Below are 19131 nucleotides of genomic sequence, written 5' to 3' on the forward strand. Positions count from 1 at the left end.
GAAGAGTGTGAATCCCTGCTAAATATGACACACAGAACTGGCAGATCGAATACGTGACTCCCAAACAGCCTCTCTGCACAGAGGTGACACACCCACCATCCATGAACAATTCACAAAATCGCTAGCAATACATGTCACACTTGTCTGAGTGATGTGCCTCTACAGATGAGTGACATGCACTCAGGGAATGTGTTTTTTGAATGCATTTATTTCCACATGCTGTGTCTGTGGTTATTTTGTACTGTCCCATGAGTGCCAAGGACTGTCACATTGTAACATGCTCATCTGAAGAAATTTGAATTGATGGTGTCCCTACCGTCTATTCCTGCTGTGGCTGCATTGGGGTGTGGTCCACCTGCCTCATCTTCATCATCATCTACCGGTGCATCTGGAACTTGCATCCATGGTGCCTTTGCGGCGTACACATATGTTGTGCAACACACAACATGCAACGATCATCTTGCACACAATGTCTGGGCTGTACAGGAGCCTTCCACCTGTGACGTCCAGGCACCTGAAACGTGACTTCAACACGCCAAATGTGAGTTCCACGATGCTCCTGGTGCGTTTGTGGGCTGCATTGTACTGCCTCTGGGCCTGTGTGTTCGGGGCTCGGAGGGGTGTCATCATCCAAGCACAGAGTGCATATCCTTGGTCACCTGTGACAGTGCAGAGAGACATGAGTCAATAGTTGGTTCTGCATGATGTGCTGGCAGGCTCACTGGTTCATTGGTGTGTGAAATGTGTGACTTTGTGATTCCTGAATAACATGTACTGCTTTTTGCAAAAGAGCAGCATCAATGTGTATTGCGTAGCCTCACTGCTGCTCCTCCCTCCCCCCTGAGCCTATTCACTAGTGTGCGCAGCGTGGTTGCATCACTTTCACCCCTACGGCACACCATTGTCATGCCTGTCTGTGCACGTCTACAAGCCTGACAACAACACAGTGATGGTGTGCGCTGAAGGTGGGCGGCCACGTGTGTGTAGGCCTATGGTAAGGACAGGGCGGACACAGATGTAGAGTTTATGCCTAGCTGAACTCGCCATGCATTTGAGTATGACCTTTGGCTTATGCTGTGGAAATAGTGACACACACAACAGTTGGCGTGTCTGAACCCTGACCCTGAGACGGGCTTGCGCACTCTCATTTACCCCTCGTCCGAGTCCGCACTCCGGGGGCATGCTACATAGCAACATTTTATGTTGCGTGACGAGTGGCACCGACACTATACCAGAGACACACGCATTAGTTACTTCCTTGGCAAGGCCTAAACTTAACCACACCTAGAGCCACGTGTTGAATTACCAAACCCCTAGGCCGTACTGCTGTATGCCGGTCCACTCCCTTACGCTCACAGGGGGGTCCGACACAGCTACATGTCCCACAGCACAATGTTATGTGGCATGACCCAGAGCTCCGCATGCATACATAATGACCACATGGACACACTGAGATAATTTGTGGAACTGGCTACGGGCACGTGCACCCGTCACTTTTTATTGCCAGGGCCGCACGTCCAGTGACGCCTGTGCTGGATGGGTGTTGGGTAGTGCAAGCCACCCCTCAGGGGTTGGTTGGTGCTGGCAACAACTACAACAGTGATCAGATAATCAGAATTTCAATGTACAAACAACAAGGGTCCATGACTTGAGCTGCACAGAATTAGTGGACCTGAATGCAGTGCGGCCGGCAGAGACAAACCCGCAAGGGACGGTGACTTGCGGTGCACTGAGTTAGGGCCACGAGGACTGAGCAGGTCCTCGTCGATGTCCAAGGTGAGTGTCGCGGAGTGTTTCAGGGGACAGTGGAAGCTGTTCTTCCAGGGCATGATGCAGAGGGCAGTACCAAGCAGAAATAGGCAATATGGAGGAGATTAATACTACATACTCATTCTCAATGCCAAGTCAGTATCAGCTACATGATGATGAAGACAGCCCCCAGGCGATATACTCAGACGCCAACAAAGTCCAACCAGAGAGTGTGCATGACTTTCAGGGCACAGAGTCAGTGGCACCAGAGCTGGGAGGGGATGCAGTCTGCGATGATGCCTGTACAGTGATGTAAACTATGCAATGAACAAATCAATACTAATTTCCAAATGTGTGACCTACAGGACCGCAGTGTAGGCCAGAGGCGGCGATCAGCATGGGCCCACAGCCACATGTCGTTGGCTTGCGAATCACAGAGTTAGTGGCACCAGAGCAGTTGTTGGTAGTGTTTGATCACCTCCGTAACGGGTATCCTTTTTTCCTCAGGACTGAACCACATCTTCCTCTTACTCCTCTCCTTGCGTACAATGATCTGAACTCTGCCATGAAGAAATCAAGACTCAGTTCCAAATGTGTGACCTACTCGACCGCAGTGTAGGCCGTAGGCAGTAGTCAGGAAGGGCCTCCGGACACGTGTGGTGGGAATGCTATGCACAGAATTGGTGTCCCTACATCGAAGGGAGTATAGTGATTTCAACTTGGCATTAATATGTGTACTCGGCCATTGTATAATCAAGACTCAGTTCCAAATGTGTCACCTTCTTGACCGCTGAGTAGGCTGGTGGAGTACGTCAACTAAAAAGGAGTACTGCGGGCCTGTCTCTTGGAGGACAGCGATGGTCTGAGGAGGCTGCCAAGGTCGTGGGCCTTGGGCTTGGAGCTTGCACAGGCACGTAGTGGGCCCTCTTTGACACACGTCGGTGTCGGCAGGTGAGCGGTGTGGCCAGGTTGCGCAGGGACGGCCAAGACGGCTCTGGGGACCTGCGGCCTAGGGTGTGGCAGGTGCACATGGTCGCAGGCACCGCCGATCACGACGTCGGCCTTGTGGCTTGCTGGAAGGCACCGCCCTGGCAGACACGTTGCCTATTCCAGAAGAGAACCACACCCAGACCTACGGGCTTTTTATTCACACCCCTATGCTGGCCTGGCATACGCCGGGCCAGCTCACTCCGCTCACGCTTATGGGAGGAACGTAATGAGCTACTTTCCGCGCTCTTCCCCACTGCCTGGGGTGACATGGTTGCGTCCACTGTCCACTACACTCCAAACACCAGCAGAATGTGTCAACATAGGCATGTCTGTGGTCTGCATACTGCAGTCTGGCCAGCGCTTCCATCCCACACTTGGCATTGTGTACATTCTCATTCATGGGTCACTTGCCTTCTTCGCACATGCATGGTTCCCACCTCTCCCCACATTCTGCTATTGTGTCGCTGAGGTGCCATGCCATTGCTGGCTTGTGTACATGGCTTGGCTAGGTCACCACAGTAAGTTGTGCTGTCGTGTCTGGTAGGTGGGCATGCTGTTTGGCATGTTGTGTGTGTGTCTGTAACGTGTGGGTTCCCACAGTTGTGAGTTGTATGATTGTTGAGTTCAGGTGTGTGATGTGTTCCGTTGGTACTTACCAACGAGCACTGCATTCCCATAGGTGCCATCCTGTAAGCGCCGGTTGATGATGGACTGTCGGAAGATGTATGAATTATGCACACCGCCTGGGTAGTTGGCGATGACATTGGTGAAGAGTCCCTGGTGGTCTACTATTGCCTGCACATTGATGAAATGTGTGTGCTTTCTGTTGAGGTAATTGTGTGCAGTGTCGGCAGGGAGCACAAGTAGGACATGTGTGCAGTCAATTGCCCCCAACACGTGCGGGAATCCAGCTATGGCATAGAAGCCTTGCTTGGTCTCCAGCTGTTCCTGCGCAGTGTGAGGGAAGTATAGGTACTGGGGTAACAAGCTGATGATGGCATCCAGGACAGGTTTGAGGAACTTGGATAGGGCTGGCTTTGAGACGCCTCTGACTCTGGCGATTGTTGGTTGGAATGTCCCAGAGGCCAACAGGTGCAGCACAGCCAGCAGCTTCGTCTGCGGAAGGATGTTGGTTGTCCACTGTGTTGGTACCGTCAGCCTGTGGGCAATGATGTTCAGGATGCGGAGGATGGTTGACCTTTTGAGTCTGTAGTGGGCAATGACATTCTCTGGTGTTAAGTCTGTGAGGCTGGTGCGCTTCCTGAAGGTCCACTGCCTTTGTCTGCGCTGCCTCAGGGGGGGTGGGGGTGGTGGTGGTGGTGGTGGTGGTGGTGGTGGGTGTTGTGGCCCTCTTGGGGCTCTGAGCTACATGATGAGTAGCTCCATGGCATCTGTTGTTCTTCAGGTGTAGCTGTGAGCTGGACTCCCTTTTATGGTGCAGGTTGTCGTCCAAATTTGCACCAGGTCAGAGCAGGTGTTAATTTCCTGCTGGCAACGCACCTTATCGCCTGTTTTGGGATCTTATCGCCAATCTGGCTGGTCGCTGAGATTGTTGAGGTGTGGTTTTGTCACTGGGTTTAGCTCGGGAACACCTACTCTGCATTTCATTAGCGATAGTTGCTGGGGTCATCTGTGGCGATGTATTTTGTGGATGCTATCGCAGGTAAACTAGTGGTATCGGCTGTTAGCACCAGCTTGTGAATGGGGCGATACATTTATTGTGACTTTGGCTGCCATAAAGTGCCGATAACTCGGCAATAGATCCTTGAGAATATGCCCCCATTAAGGGAACATAAGATAACCCATATTGGACTTGAAAGGATCAAATTTGTTTTCGTCCTCTATAACATTCAAGATGGTGTATTTGCAGACAACCATTAGCCTGGCAGACCCAGATATTTGCTAACCTTCCTGGATCTTCAGGATGCTTATGTTCACATACTTGACAATCCATCTTCTCAAAGTTTCTTCATTTTGCTCTGGAAGAAAACAATTACCAGCATAAAGTCTTACGATTCAGCCTAACCATTGCACCAAAAGTCTTTATGAAGGTATTAGCTCTAGTAGTTGTTTTTTAACAATGGAAACTCATTTGCGTATTCCCTTATCTAGATATCTGGCTACTTGTTAAAAGCAAAGGAGTGGACAGAAGTGGTGTGTCCAGCTTTCCTGAAATTTGTTTTTCTCTGCACTGGAAAAATCTTGTCTACTGCCAACTCAAGATGACCATTTCTTAGGAGCATATGTTTGTACAGTCCTGGAATGTATTCCTGCCCCAAAAAAGTATTACTGATTCTTCAGTCCCACTTCATGCTCTTCTGTGAGCAAACAATGGAACTGCAGAACACTTTCTGAAGGTTTAGGGGTTCATGTCAACAACTAAAGCCGTGGTATTTTGGATTTGTCAAGTCAAGATCTATAGCCTCTTATTCAGCATCTGTTGTTGCATCAGGATCCTGTCAGTTAGGACTAATTCCAGTAACAGACATCCTCAGTTAGGTGATGAATTAGCCACTGGTGGATGATAACCCACTGAAGAGAGTGTCTTTGTTGGCTCATCTGCCAGTACTAATAACAGCAGATTTCAGTCACTTAGGGTAGAGAGCTGATATAGGGGCCAAAAAGATACACAGCAATTTGCTTTTAATAGAGGCAACCCATTCATCGAATTGAAGAGAGTTGAAATCAGGTTTCCTTGCATTAAAGACTTTTGTTCCATACCATCAAGGGAAACATGTGGTAATCAGGAAAGACAACCAAATGCTGAAAACTTTCATAAATTGCCTTGGTGGTGTGTGATCTTACTCTCTTGCCAATTAGCCCAGTTCATGGGAAGAAAAACATCTAATCACTCTGACAGCAGCATACTTACGAGGGGAGGAATTCTGATTGCAGACTGAGGGGCATATTATCAAGCACAGCGTAAAAATTATCGCCGCTAAAGTGGCGATAATGGGCTTGATAATATGCCGCAGAGAATTCCAATAGAAGCCCATGTTGACACCAGAACATGGGCTTCTATGGGAATTCTCAAGGGCATATTATCAAGCCCATTATCGTCGCTTTAGCGGCAGTTTTCTGCCGCTTAAGCGGCGATAATTTTAACGCCGTTTCTTGATAATATGCCCCTAAGTGAGTTGAAGGTTACCCATATTCATGGGTTTCACATCCATCCAAATGTCTTCAAGTCCTTAACGAACTATCTACAGAGGCTATAGATGGATATTTTTCCATCTATTAACAATCCTGAACTGCCAGACTTCTACATGATGATCCAGTGTGCAGAAGTCTGGTCAGTGAAGGCTCTGTCAACCCTGTGCCATCAGGTCATTTGTGTGCATTTCTACCCACTCTCCTGCTCTCAAAGGTGCTCTGGAAGATTCAGAGTGAGAAACTGCAGCTTGTACTAGTAGCATCCTTTTGTACAAGGAGACCATAGTTTATTCTATTAAACCAATTAAACCAATTGTCAATCTTCCCTCTGAGACCTCTGTTATTTCTTTACTTGTCTCATCAGCACCCGAATCGCTTATGATGACAGTTTTGAAATTGAGTGTTTTTCACTTCTATAACTAGAGTTTCAGATATTGCAGCATCGTGTATTTAGCAGATAGCCCGCTACTCCAGCTTCATACACTAGATATCTGGGACATTTCCCGCTTTGCTGTTAATCTCAGGGGTTACACCAAGTAGCTTGTGAGCCTTTTAAGATTTTAGATTTTTTTTAGAGATGGCGTCCTTAAAACTATATCCAGTTCTAGATTGAGAAGCCAATCTATAGCCATCCAAGTTTTTAGAGAGCAGTTAAAGTCTTTATTGTATATAGAAAAGGCAAATTGTTATACATTTTGCAGTTTTTCATTAAACGTCTGGTGATTCATTCACCAGTACCATCATGGGGCCTACATTTAATTATTTTTGGTCTTCAGGATGCACCATTTAAGCCTTAAGAAACAGTGTCACTTAGGGGCATATGTACAACAGAATGATGAATTGTGGTGTAAAGGAAAACTTGCTAACGCTATGCTCCGCCATTCTGAAAACGCAGGGATGCACCATATTTAAAAAGATAGGGTGCACCCCTGTGTTTCCCCCAGCACTGTCACTACATTAAGCTGCCCAGTGCCAACGCAGGGACCCTTACGCCATAGGACAAGGGTGCCTGTGTTGGGGGGAATGATTGTTTATCTGCAGGAAGTTGTCCCTTCCATAGCGCGGACATGACCCATAAGGGTATCAGAGCACTGTGCAAAGGAGCAGTAGCGATAAGGAGGTGAAGGCATAAATACAATAACATAAAGGAACTTAACAAGCACACATACTTAAGAAGAGCAACCCACCTTGTAGTACATGTAAAGTGAAAAAAGAGCAACCAATCCTTTGGTGTATGTAGAGTGGCAAAAATGTCAACCCTGAATGAGATATCAAAGATGTCAAAAAGACATAAAAGTAAGTTATGGTGGCTTCAGTACTATTGCAATAGGTGGTTATTCAGGAGTAATCATGAGACTTGTTTTTTGAGTGATGAGGTCGAGGGGTTAGATCTGATCTCTGGAGGAAGAGCGTTCCATATTCTTGGTGCAAGACCAACTATGCGCCTTTTCCAACAGGTGTGGTTAATCCTAGATTCAGAGTGACTGTAGAGACACAATGTGTGCTGCATTGTGTAGCACACATAGAAGTTGCAAATCATCATTTTTATATGATTAAACAATCATTCATGGCATTTTGGAGTGTCTATGTGTGCTGCATAATGTAGCTTACATAGAAACAGCAAAAACAAGGATAAACAAGCATTTCTCCTCATTTCGCCATGTTAATCCCAGGTTTTCTCTGGTCTTAATTTTGGCGCTGCCCAAGTTTACTCCACCCTTGTAAATATGGGGCAGCATCAAAATCAATGGGTGTTGCGGTGGAACGCCCACCACAACACCCATTTCCCACCCCGTTCACGCTAAGTATAGCGTGAAAGGATGTCTTATTTACAAGGCCATGTTAAACCACATTAAGTGGCCTAACGCCGCCTTGTAAATAAGGCGAAGCCCCTATCGTTCAGGGATGTCATAAAAATTGGCATTCCTGTGGCAGTGGGGGCTTGTAAATATGCCCCTTAGTTTTTCAACTGTCATAGTGACCTTTTTTAGCAATCAATTTGATGTAGTGTTTAGGTGAGATTGGAGCTTTCATTAAAGACGATCCCAGTCCTAAAATGATAAGGTTGTTACTAGGCCAGAATTCATTCCTAAAGTTAATTCTCATTTTACTGTACCTCGGGAGAACCTTCTTCCAGTTCTTCCAGAACCCTTTTTTTAAATTCAATTCAATTTGATTCAATAAACCTAATTTGGTAGGTTAAAAAACAGCCATAAAAGAACATACAATAAATATTCAGCATTAAAAACAGGTACATCAAACAGATGTTAAAAGGGCAGCCTTGCCGCCACTCATATTTAATCTAGTGTACAATACATTTCCTGAGGTTAATTTCCTCCCCATATGACAAAGAGTGACATTAAAACACACAAAATAATCTCCTAGTGCAAACAGAAAGCTCAGGGCCTATTTATAGTTCCTAATATTCTGCGCAAGAAGAATTGGTCTAAGGTAGTTCCTTTTAAGATTCACATAAAAGTCACAGAACAACATAAAATGCTGGGTGAATTGTTTTGACAAACCTCAGAGGGACAGGGTGTTTTGTCCAGTAGGCAATTATTAATTTTGGACTCAGTGGTCCACAAAGGCGTAGCTTCAGTATGGCACCACAAATAAGTGCATTTCTGGCTTTGTTGTTGGGTCAGGGGGTCCTGAGTCAGGTCTGGTCTGTCTGTGTGGTTTTTATCATCATCCCATTTTCACTAACAAGTTTTAACTTGTAAATCTTTTGGATTAGGAACCTAAATATACATAACAACTAGTTTACCAACATTTATCTAATCTGCACCCAAGTAAGTACTCCTTGAATGGATGCAAATTGACTACTTTTTAGAATTCACAAACATTGGCACTAGGAGGCTTGGAAAGCTGCACCAGTCTCAGATTGCCACGCATACTACTGCTAATCAAGCACCCAAGATGAAGGAACGAATGCTTGCAAATAGTCTAACCACTGGCTATCCTTCGGGGTAGCATTCCAAACCATTGTGTCTTGCTCAATGTACTACTCTAGAGGGAATGATTTAGGGTTTGGCAGATGAAGTAAAAGCAAGCAGGTTGGCCAAGCATTTTACATCCTCCACCCTGAGTTTACTCCACTTACCAAATTAAGAGTTGTCCACCGGCCTTGTCATGGCAGTTCCTGTCAATGTGGGAAAGTTTGATAGATGGCTCTGTCAAGCAGGATGGCTAGCCATCAAACTTTTCCATAGTTTTCTATTTTCCAAAAATAAACTCCCAAAGTGGGAACCTTTTAAAAAAAACGAATGACCTCCAGTCTATGGGAGTTTTCTTCCATTGTGTGTGGGTCATTTTACTTTTTTTACTGTCCCTCACCCCCAGGATATACTTGCCTGTGAGGGACAGTAAAAAAAACCCACACATTACACAGAGCAGATGGTCAAGTGGCTTACCTCTGACAACTACTCTGTCGGCCCATCAGAGCAAGTTTTACTCTGATGCAGTAAATTTTACTCCAACAACGTAAATCTTCTTGCCTGCCCGAGTCAAATTCAGGAATGCAGACCTTGAGCTTGTCAAGCAGGGTATTCCATCACTGTTGCAATGGAGAGCCTGCCCGACAAATTCCAAATCAGTCAAAGAGGCCCACCTGATGCAAATCAGTTCTGAGCCTTCTCATCATGGGAACAGTCCACCTCAAACCTTGGTCACCTCACTCGTTCACCTTGCGGCTCACTCCGTTTTCTAGTTGGTAAATTTGAGATCCCCTTACCCCCTTCCTCTCAGTATTACTGACTAAGCTACACCCCTGACAATGCATGAAGCAGCAGTAGAAATGTTTCCGCTGTTGTGATTTCAGGCCCATGCATGACATTCATTGCCCATGATTGTGTTTCATAACAGTGGAGAATGAGATGATGTAGACAGGCATCTTTACAGCCTCTATTAAGGGCGCTCCTCCCCATCCCTTGTCTGCATTTTATAGCCATGCCATTAATACCTCTGCAGCTGCAGTGCGCTGCCCCTCTCCCTTGTTGTAAATGCCAGAACTGAACTTTCGGTTTACTGGGCCACGGTCAATATACTTTGGAAGCGTGACGGTGCTGCCCTGAAGAAGAGACTGTGCCAGAAACCTTATCTGTGCTCTACGGCCTTATGTTCAAAGATAAAACTGGCTTCGTGAATCGCTGAGGACTTTGGATATTTTACCTTTCATAAAATGTTCGTAGATTTTCATTACACGAACCACACTAGCTGGACGGAAGGGAGACAAGAATACTGTTACCATTACCTTCTGCATCGAGTAGGCACCTTTAATTAAAGGACTCATTATTGTATAAATGAGCATTCAAAGGAATCTTGAAATTCATTCTATTCATTATATATGTACACGCGTGCCGTGGTTGCGATCATTTCAGGTGTGTCGTTCGTTTCTTCTGAGTCAAAGAATCACATTTGTATTTTTCAAGCTCTCACAATAAACACCCCTAGTAGTCGGGGGCACACCAGCTAAAGCGCACATAGCGCTACAGGCAGAAAGGGGCATATCTATGAGACACTTGTGAAACACCTGCACCACGCAAAGTGGTGCATGCAGGACGCAATCCTCTGAGTCGGATTTAAGGAGCCTTACCTTTACATGGCTTTGAATGGCCTAAAAAATCTGGAGTAAGGCAACGCAGCACTAATCGCTGCGTTTCCTTACTCTGCGCAAGGAAGGCCTTCCATGGGCGCTGCCGGGGGTGTTCACATGCAACTTCCATGGATTTTGATGCATCCTCAGATTTACAAGGACTTGTAAACCTGGGAATGTGCCAAAATCTTACGCCTCCCCAGGTGGGGAATAACAAAGAGAAATATCTTTATTTGTCTTCGTAATCTCCTCTTTTTACATGTGCTGCATTCTGCAGCATACATAAAAAGAGGAAAAGGCCTCTCAGGATTGCTTTTGTGCAGGAAGATGCCCCTTCCTACGCACAAACAACCCTGCATGCAATGGAGTGCACCATGGTGCAAGGGTGCCTGCATTGGTGGTAGGCTGGCAAAACTGCACCAATGCAAGGGGAAAGACAGGAATGAACCATATTGGATAAATACAGCACATTCCTGCCCTTTCCCAGTCACGCACAGTAGCTCAGCAAAGTGACTTTCTGTGCTGTCGTGCACCACTAATTTCATAAATATGCCCCAAAGTCCTTCCCACTAGGGCTCCGCTAATGCATTCATGGTCTATCAGATTCCACAATAAAGTAACATTCTCAATACTATACTTACAATACCCACCCCCTAGTCTGGACCACTAATCTCATTGTGTCTGCACCCATGATCCTACCATGCATATGGTCTGACCATCACCTAATAAAATTCATGGTAACTCTGCCTATCAGAAGCAAGACCCCCACGGCCGAGGGGGGTATGATCAGGAAATGGAGGGCCCTTAATAAACAGGAATTTCAGGACTCATTGGGAAGTTCAACCCCTACCATTGACCCTGATGTTGATCTCCTGGAAGCAAATATCTCAGCCTGGCTATTAGCAGCTAGTGATATGCATGCCCGCTTAAAACATTAAAACGTCGCCGCTCTGAACGCAGAAATGGGTCTCTGACGTACTGAAAGAACAAAAGCTTGCATTTCATCAAAAAGAAAGGAAATGGAGATTGAACTATTCTCGCAAAGGAAAATTACACTATTCCGAAGCACAGAAAGAATATAAAAAAGCTATTACTACAGCCAAGGCCGCCTACTTCTCCTCGAGAATTTTAAACTCTAACAATAGGTCTAAGGAAATCTTTTCTATTGTTAACAAACTATCTAACACAGACAGAGTTCTACCTAAACCCACACCTACCCAAGAACTCTGCGATTCTTTAAACAACTACTTTTTGGAAAAAATCTCTATTATTAAAGCCACCATCCCAATACCCATCCCCAATGAGACACCCCTTGTCACGACGAGGAACCCTTTAACCTTGGATCAATTCCCGGCCATCAGCTCCGAGACCTTCCTGGACTTGCTGTCCAGAGTATAATCCGGCTCCCCCATGGACTGCTGCCCACCTCATATCTTAAAAGACACATTCTCCGCCCTGCCGAGTCCCGCTTTGATCCTCTTGAAGGAGTCCCTCTCGCAGGGTCGTGTCCCTAAAGTATTCAAACACGCAATCGTGGTCCCTCTCCTAAAAAAACGGGAGCAGATCCTCAAAACTTGGCAAACTTACGCCCCATCTCCCTGCTCACTTACCTGGCCAAAGTACTGGAAGCCCACGTGGCAAAGTGCTTGTCCAACTTCATGGAACTTTCTGACTACCTAGATCCACACCAAGCAGGATTCCGCCCATTCCACAGAGACAGTGATTCTGGCAGTCCTGGACGCTTTACGAGATAAAGCTGACAGAGGCATTCCACAGTCCCCGGTGCTATTAGATGTTTCTGCCACCGTCGGCACGGTCGATCATGGCATCTTGAGGGACCGTGTCAGGCAGGTGGGTATTTAGGGCTCAGCCTTCAGCTGGATCAGCTCTTTCCTCGAAGGACGCACCCAAGTGGTACACTTAGCCCCATTCACAGCCCCTAAGCTAACATCCTCATGTGGAGTCCCACAGGGATCCTCACTGTACCCCCATCTGTTTAATCTTTACCTCTTACCTTTGATTCAGTCCTTGAAGGAAAGGAATGTGACTACCTTCAATTATGCAGATGATCTCCAGCTAACATTCACCATAGATAACTCACCTAACTCAGAATTCTAGGCCACCATGCTTCACATTCGCCACTGGATGGCCCTAAACCATTTAAAACTCAATTCAGGCAAGACTGATCTAGTTCTGACAGGGAACAGTCAGATCTTCTGGGTCCCATACTACTGGCCCTCGGAACTTGGATCCCCCCGTACCCTCTACCTCTATCAAGAGCCTTGGGGTCACTATAAATAACGACCTATCATTAAGATCTCCAGTTGGTGCGGTGGTCTCGTCATGTTTCTTTCAGCTACGAAAGATCAGAAAAATCAGTCATCTGCTCACTCACGCAGCATTGATTCAGGTTGTGATAGCCATGGTGCTATCACACTTAGACTATGTCAACTCAATCTACATAGGCATGCCACTCTTCTTAATCAAGAGGCTACAGATGGTCCAGAACCAAGCAGCAAGACTGATCCACCAGCAACCCAGATGGCAATCGGACAGACCTCTTTCGGAAAAACTACACTGGCTCCCTATCCCCCAACGCACTGCTTTTAAGACGGGATATCTAATTTTTAAGTCTTTATACGGTCGGAGCCCCAAATTCATTAACAGCCTCTTATCTAGGTACAATCCCTCTCGCAACCTCCGCTCAGCACATCTCCAGTTACTGACCACCCCTGCCTTCAAGCTAAAACGACAGGGAGGATGCAGGTTTGCACCCCTGGCCCCACGACTGTGGAATTCCTTCCCTCTGGAAATTCGGTCAAGTACTGATCTTCTGAGTTTTAGGAAAATGCTTAAAACTTGGCTGTTCTTGCAGGCCCAAGAATAACACTCTCTACTGGTTCCCGGCAAGTTCTAGAGTTAGCGCCATGGAACCTCTGGGTGTACGTGCGCTGTATACATTTATTATAACATATATATTTATAACCCCCAGCTTTTGATAGCTATGCACTGTGTTAACCTTGGGAAGGGTTTTAATGAATTTATTTTTTGTGCTGCAGCAGATGTACAAAAAACTAGTTCTGGTAAGTGGTCTGGAGTTACTTATGTCCCGTTTGGAGGAGACCTGGAGGCTTGTTACTATTGGAGCAAGAACAACTGATTTGCCTAGGCCCCGACTTTCCAAGGGACCGCCTGTAAAAGTGATTGGGAACAGTCAAATGACCTGCCATCATTTTGTTGTGCATAAAAACTTGATTAATTTCTAATTTGACCGCTAAGCATGCTTACCAGAAACTAAAGGGCCTTATTGAGGCCTTGGTCAACATCACGCCATCCCTCCAGGGCTTTCGTAGAACATGCCCTCTACCATTGTGGTGGAGGACCATCCACTGTATTTAGAGAGCCCCGCCTGCCTTGCAGTGATTTCTCTGCTGTGAAGGGGTGCAAACTCCTTGGTGACTTCTTTTATAGAAGTGAAATGTATCAAGACGGTGTAATTTTTAAAGTGCCTCATGGCAAACCTTTTTGTTCAGACAAAGCAAACTCCAAAGCTGGATATTGTCTTTGCTGAACAAAAGGTAAAAGGCCCTAATGTGCAGAGAGCTTTATATCTGTCTTTTGAGATCATTTAAAACCTTGACTGCCCATTTCCGCCATACTGTGCATGACAGAAAGGAGCAGGAAAATGAGTGACATAATTCTGCCCTATGTAGGGCTGAATGACTGTCAGTGTGACAGTGTGTTCCTGAGGTAGCAGACCACTGGGCCCAGGCTTATCTCCGGCATAGCCAGTGGAGTCTATGCCAATAGAAAGCAGTGGCTTGCCCAGCTGTAAACAGAGCAGGGAAACCACAGGAGTGCAGCCTGAATATCAACCCCAGAATATCAATGGGACACAATATCGAGAACAAGATATTGACAGATAAGTAATTCTAGATTTTCAATGCCTAACTCCACATATATGTACCTACGTGGTACATATATACTCTAGGCATGTAGATGTGCAGTTAGGAATAGTAAATCCATACTTCCCCATATGCACTTACCTTTTGATATTTTTCTCCCAGTATCCTGTTCTTGTTATTCTTGTATCTCAATTTTCTAGGGGTCGACATTCAGTGGCATAATCAAAACCACATGTTTGGTAGCGAAGGGCGACCTCTGATTAGGATGTTCCTCCCTCTTCACCAAATCTTAAATAAGGCCGTGAGATTGCATACCTAAACTCCCCAACCTTAACCCTCACCCTCCCAGGCAGTTGGTGGCATTTAAATTAAAAAATAAACTTTGCCTTTCTTCTAAATTCACATCACTACTTCTTGATCGCCCCTCTCTTTTTAGCTTACTCTCTACATCTCAGTGTTCCTAACCATTTCTCTCCATGTAAGTTATCTCTACCTCACATAATTCTGCCTAATCCCTCTCATGACTTCTTCTGTTTCACTCCACCACTCTCTGTGCTAAATCTCCCACCTACCCCCCACATCAACCGTCTCCCTCTCTCTCTCTCTCTCTCTCCACTCTGTTCCTCCCTGCTTTGTTACCTCCAACTTACCTCCTGATCACCTATCTATTGCACCCCTCTGCCTCTTGCTCCATCTCTGTAACATTTGCTTCTCTAAGTCTCTGTCAGTACTGCCTCGTCCTCACTTCTCAATCTTATTTTTCTCTCTACATTCCATTTCTACCAGTACCTCATGTCTCTTTCCACTTTCCACTTTCTGTTTCTGCCTAACTTCTGAATTTACTTTAACATCCATACTACCTATTCCGTCTACTTTACTGGTGTCACTCCCTTACTCCATTTTCACTAACTCTGTTTCCCTACCTCTACTTCATTTTCTTTGCCTCTCTCTCTCTTCTCACCCTGTGCCTCCTTCATTTCAACCTACTCCCTCTAGCCAACCTACCTCTCTGCCTCTTCCGACAAAATATATCTCTCTGCCTCATCTCTGTCTCAACCTTTGTCTCTAGCTTACAAATTTCACTACTTTGTCTTTTCTTGCTACGTCACTATATCAACCTGATCTGTCATTCTGACAATCACTTAGCCCACTACTTAACCTCTTTTCACTCTTTGCCTCTTTTCTCTGTCTGCCCTTCACTCCTTCCTGCCTACCTGTCTCTCAGCCTCACTATTCTCTTTACCTGACATGACTTTCTTTCTCTCCTCTCATTTTGCCACTCTACCTCAGAGCTTTAGCCCCAACTTATGACTCTATGTTTTTCTGACTATTGTCTACCTCCACCTTTGCCTCTAACCCACCTCTCCCCTCTCCACCTTTGCCTCTAACCCACCTCTCTTTTTACCTTACCTCTCTCTGTAATTCACTCCATGGTATACTCTAGTCCTCTCCCTACATTTCCTTATCCCCATCTCTAGCTCTATGTCTCTACAGCACTCTACAACTTTATCTGTCTCACTATCTCTCTTGCACTAACTCTTCCTCTTTCTATATCTGTGTATTATTTTTGCTTCTTGCAAGCTAACATTTCTCTCTTTAATGTAAGTGTCTCCATGTCTGACCTTTCTTTTCACCTCACCTCTACCTCTACTTCCCTTCTACACCTGTTTAGCTCCCTTCCCTATCTCTCCTACATCTCTTCATATACCGTTCTCTTTAACTCTCTGTCTTCTGAGGCCTTCCATTTCTCTTGCTCAGAAGAACCAGAGGTAACTGTCCAACCAGAGAGCTGCATGCATATAAAGAGAAGAGTGACAAGGCAGAGAAGATAAGCGAAGTAAAGAGAAAAATATCACATTTCATCTAAACGAATAGTGAAAAGAGTCATAACAGTGCTCTAGTTTTCACTGTTTCAACAAAGTCACCAGCAATTAAAAGTGAATTATTTGTGGTTATAAATATCCAGCAACTAATGCTATAATTTTTAAGTGCTATGTGCATATGCCTTTTTTAATATTGTGCCTTGTCCATTAAAAATCCACCAAGTCAACCTAACTATGTCTAACCTACAATGGGAGGAACAAGCTGGTTAGGCACTGAATTCCTCATAAAATGTTGGTATTGTAAGACAATAATAATCTAGATAGAAGCACAATTCAATTGCATTTTCAATGCTTATTCATGCTTTCTTCTGCTACCACTTGGTTGGTGGAAATTAGGTATTTGAGCTTTATGTTGTCTCTATTTCTCCTCTTTTGGAATCAGAAGTGTTTGCAAAAGCTAAAAATGGGCATGAATTCAAAGCGGTTTCTGACACAGTCGGAGTGGGAGGGATTATACCATGCATCAGAGGATCAACAATCACTAAGATGACACTGCTTCTACTGCTAGCATTACCTTCTCAGATCTCTGTATTTCTCTGCACGTGCTTTTTCTGTTAACTCTTTAACCTTATTGCCATTGTTTTGATTATCCTGCTGCTAGATAATGAAATAAATCTGGATATAATACATGAGATTCTACAATCCCTGTCTAAAAATACATCTCTAATTTCTTTATTTGGTGACTTCTAACACCCCCAATTGCCGATTATTAAGAATTTGCGTCAGAACTCAACTGTAATAAGCTATTACAGTTGAGTTCTTAAGTCACACTGCCCGCTGCCAGAGCCAGCAGCAGAGGGGAAAGGCCGGTCAGGCCATGGAGATTAATTAATGCAGCGTTTAAAGAACGAAAACTAGACCTTGCTTTTCTTTCTTCTGCTCCATTTTTCTAGCTGTACAATGCCAGGCAAAAATATAGGTATTTATAGCAACATGTTTTTTTTTATGCACTCCTTGGGCGATTAACATCTCTGCATGTTTGATCTGTACTTTTTTTGCTGACTTATTAAACTGCTTCTAATATATTTTTGCAACGACTATTTAACAGCTTTTTGATGAGTTTACTGTTGAACTATATATTCTATTTGTATTCTTCATGTTTGTGACATGCTGTCTCTTTCATATAAAAGAGCTATGCACCAAGGATTTAAGTGGTTTGTGGGAAAGGTGGTGATGTGACCAAGGAATACAGTACCTCCTGCCTTTCATGATAAGGATATTGCAAGTCACCTCAACGTTCCATGACCCTGTAACGGACCTGAGCCTTTGCTCATGAAACTACACAGTGACTTGTAATATCCTTATAATGTACGTTAGGGGGTACTTTATCCCCTATATATTCAAGGAATTGCTACACACTGTTTGAATCATAAGTTTAAACCTACCTCCTCTTGGTAGAGCTCTCAGACCATCACATTACATAATGTGGTTTATGATGACAGCAAGGCAGAACCATAGGGAAAACATATGTTTCAGCTACCTAGATGTGGTAGCTAGGCAGTTGTCCTCTTTGTCATCACGCCGAATATAAAGTTGTGTTTCTCAATCTCTGCCCTAGGTCAAGCACGTCTGGATGGTGCCTTCTGCTTCTATACTGAAGAGGAGAAAATGCGGTATTTGAAAGAAGCCTATGATGCAGGGGTCCGAAACATTGAGATGGAGTCCTCTGTATTTGCTGCTATGTGCAAACTCGCTGGCCTCAGAGGTAGAGCTATCTTTATGTCTATATTACTGTGTACCACTTTTAACGTTTCCTGTGAGCGATCTTCTCTTCTTCTTCTTCTTTTTTTTTTTTTTAATTTGTATTGTCCACATTTTGCCAAATATCTTGCTGGGTTATACTCTAGTCTCTCAAGATTGTACCAGTGGGAACCAGACCGTGGACCATAAAATGAGACCGAAAGAGTGGTGACCAACAAGTATGCTACTGTTTCCAATTCCATCTCCTTTACTAACTGAGTCTGCCGGAGAATAGGAGAGAATATGGCCAACAGAGTAGGTGGCATAATCAAGGGACTCACGATTCCCTTTCTCTCCACTTTATCGACGGAGCCCACACTTTCTCTCTGCTTTTTTGATCACATGCCATATCGGATTCGCTTATATAAATAATACTCCTGAGGCACTCAGAAAAAATCGTAGGATTCCCAGATTTCCATAATTTACAAATCTCACGTCTTGCCAACAAAGCTACATAGAGCAAAAATTTGGATTCAACTGCAGTAATTTGTTTTTCTTGGTCCAGACTTAGCCCAAAGAAAATTGTACATATGCTTACTTTAAGTTGTATCCCAATGGTTTCTCCCAAAAAAACACTTATGGGGTTGCAAAAAGGGATTATTTTTTAACATACCATAAACATATGTATATCGTCCGCTGCTACTTGCAGACACCTGGGGCAGGTATAGGTATTACCAGTGACTTTGGAGAGTTTTACAGGGTACCAATAAACTCTATAGGTAGTAAACAAGTGATTCCGTTTGAGTGATGCCGATTTTACTGCTTTTCGTAGTGTGAGATATGAGTTACTCCACATTTGCATCAAATCTCGATTATCAAACTCTTCACCCCACAATTTTAAAATTTAATTCTCAGTCTTTCCACCCATTTCCACGAAGGCCCAATACCAAAACGATGTTTCCTTTCTCCACTGGCCAGTTCTCATTACTTGGTCAAATTTGGAATCCTCTACCTCTATCCAGTCTTGCGTCGCCCACCAGGAACTCAGTTGATAGTATTTTAACCTTGTCATCAGACCGTTGGTGCAGTTACTCAATGCTTCCCAGCTCATCAAATTTATACCGACCTTAAGGTCTGCCCAGTAACAAATACCTCCTGTTTTTAAAGGCTGATTTAG

General features: G+C 44.7%; 1 protein-coding gene across 2 annotated transcripts in view; it reads left to right on the top strand.

The window, feature by feature from the left end:
- UPP1 (uridine phosphorylase 1) overlaps window positions 1–19131 on the top strand; it is a 99128-nt gene that overhangs the window by 68550 nt on the left and 11447 nt on the right. For both annotated transcript variants that reach the window (XM_085607400.1, XM_085607401.1), the window contains exon 7: window positions 17833–17979. In XM_085607400.1, the coding sequence (XP_085463526.1) occupies window positions 17833–17979 (147 nt within the window). The remainder of the gene's footprint in view (window positions 1–17832; window positions 17980–19131) is intronic.

This window comes from Triturus cristatus, chromosome 5_2 (genome assembly GCF_964204655.1).
Source record: "Triturus cristatus chromosome 5_2, aTriCri1.1, whole genome shotgun sequence".
NCBI lineage: Eukaryota > Metazoa > Chordata > Amphibia > Caudata > Salamandridae > Triturus > Triturus cristatus.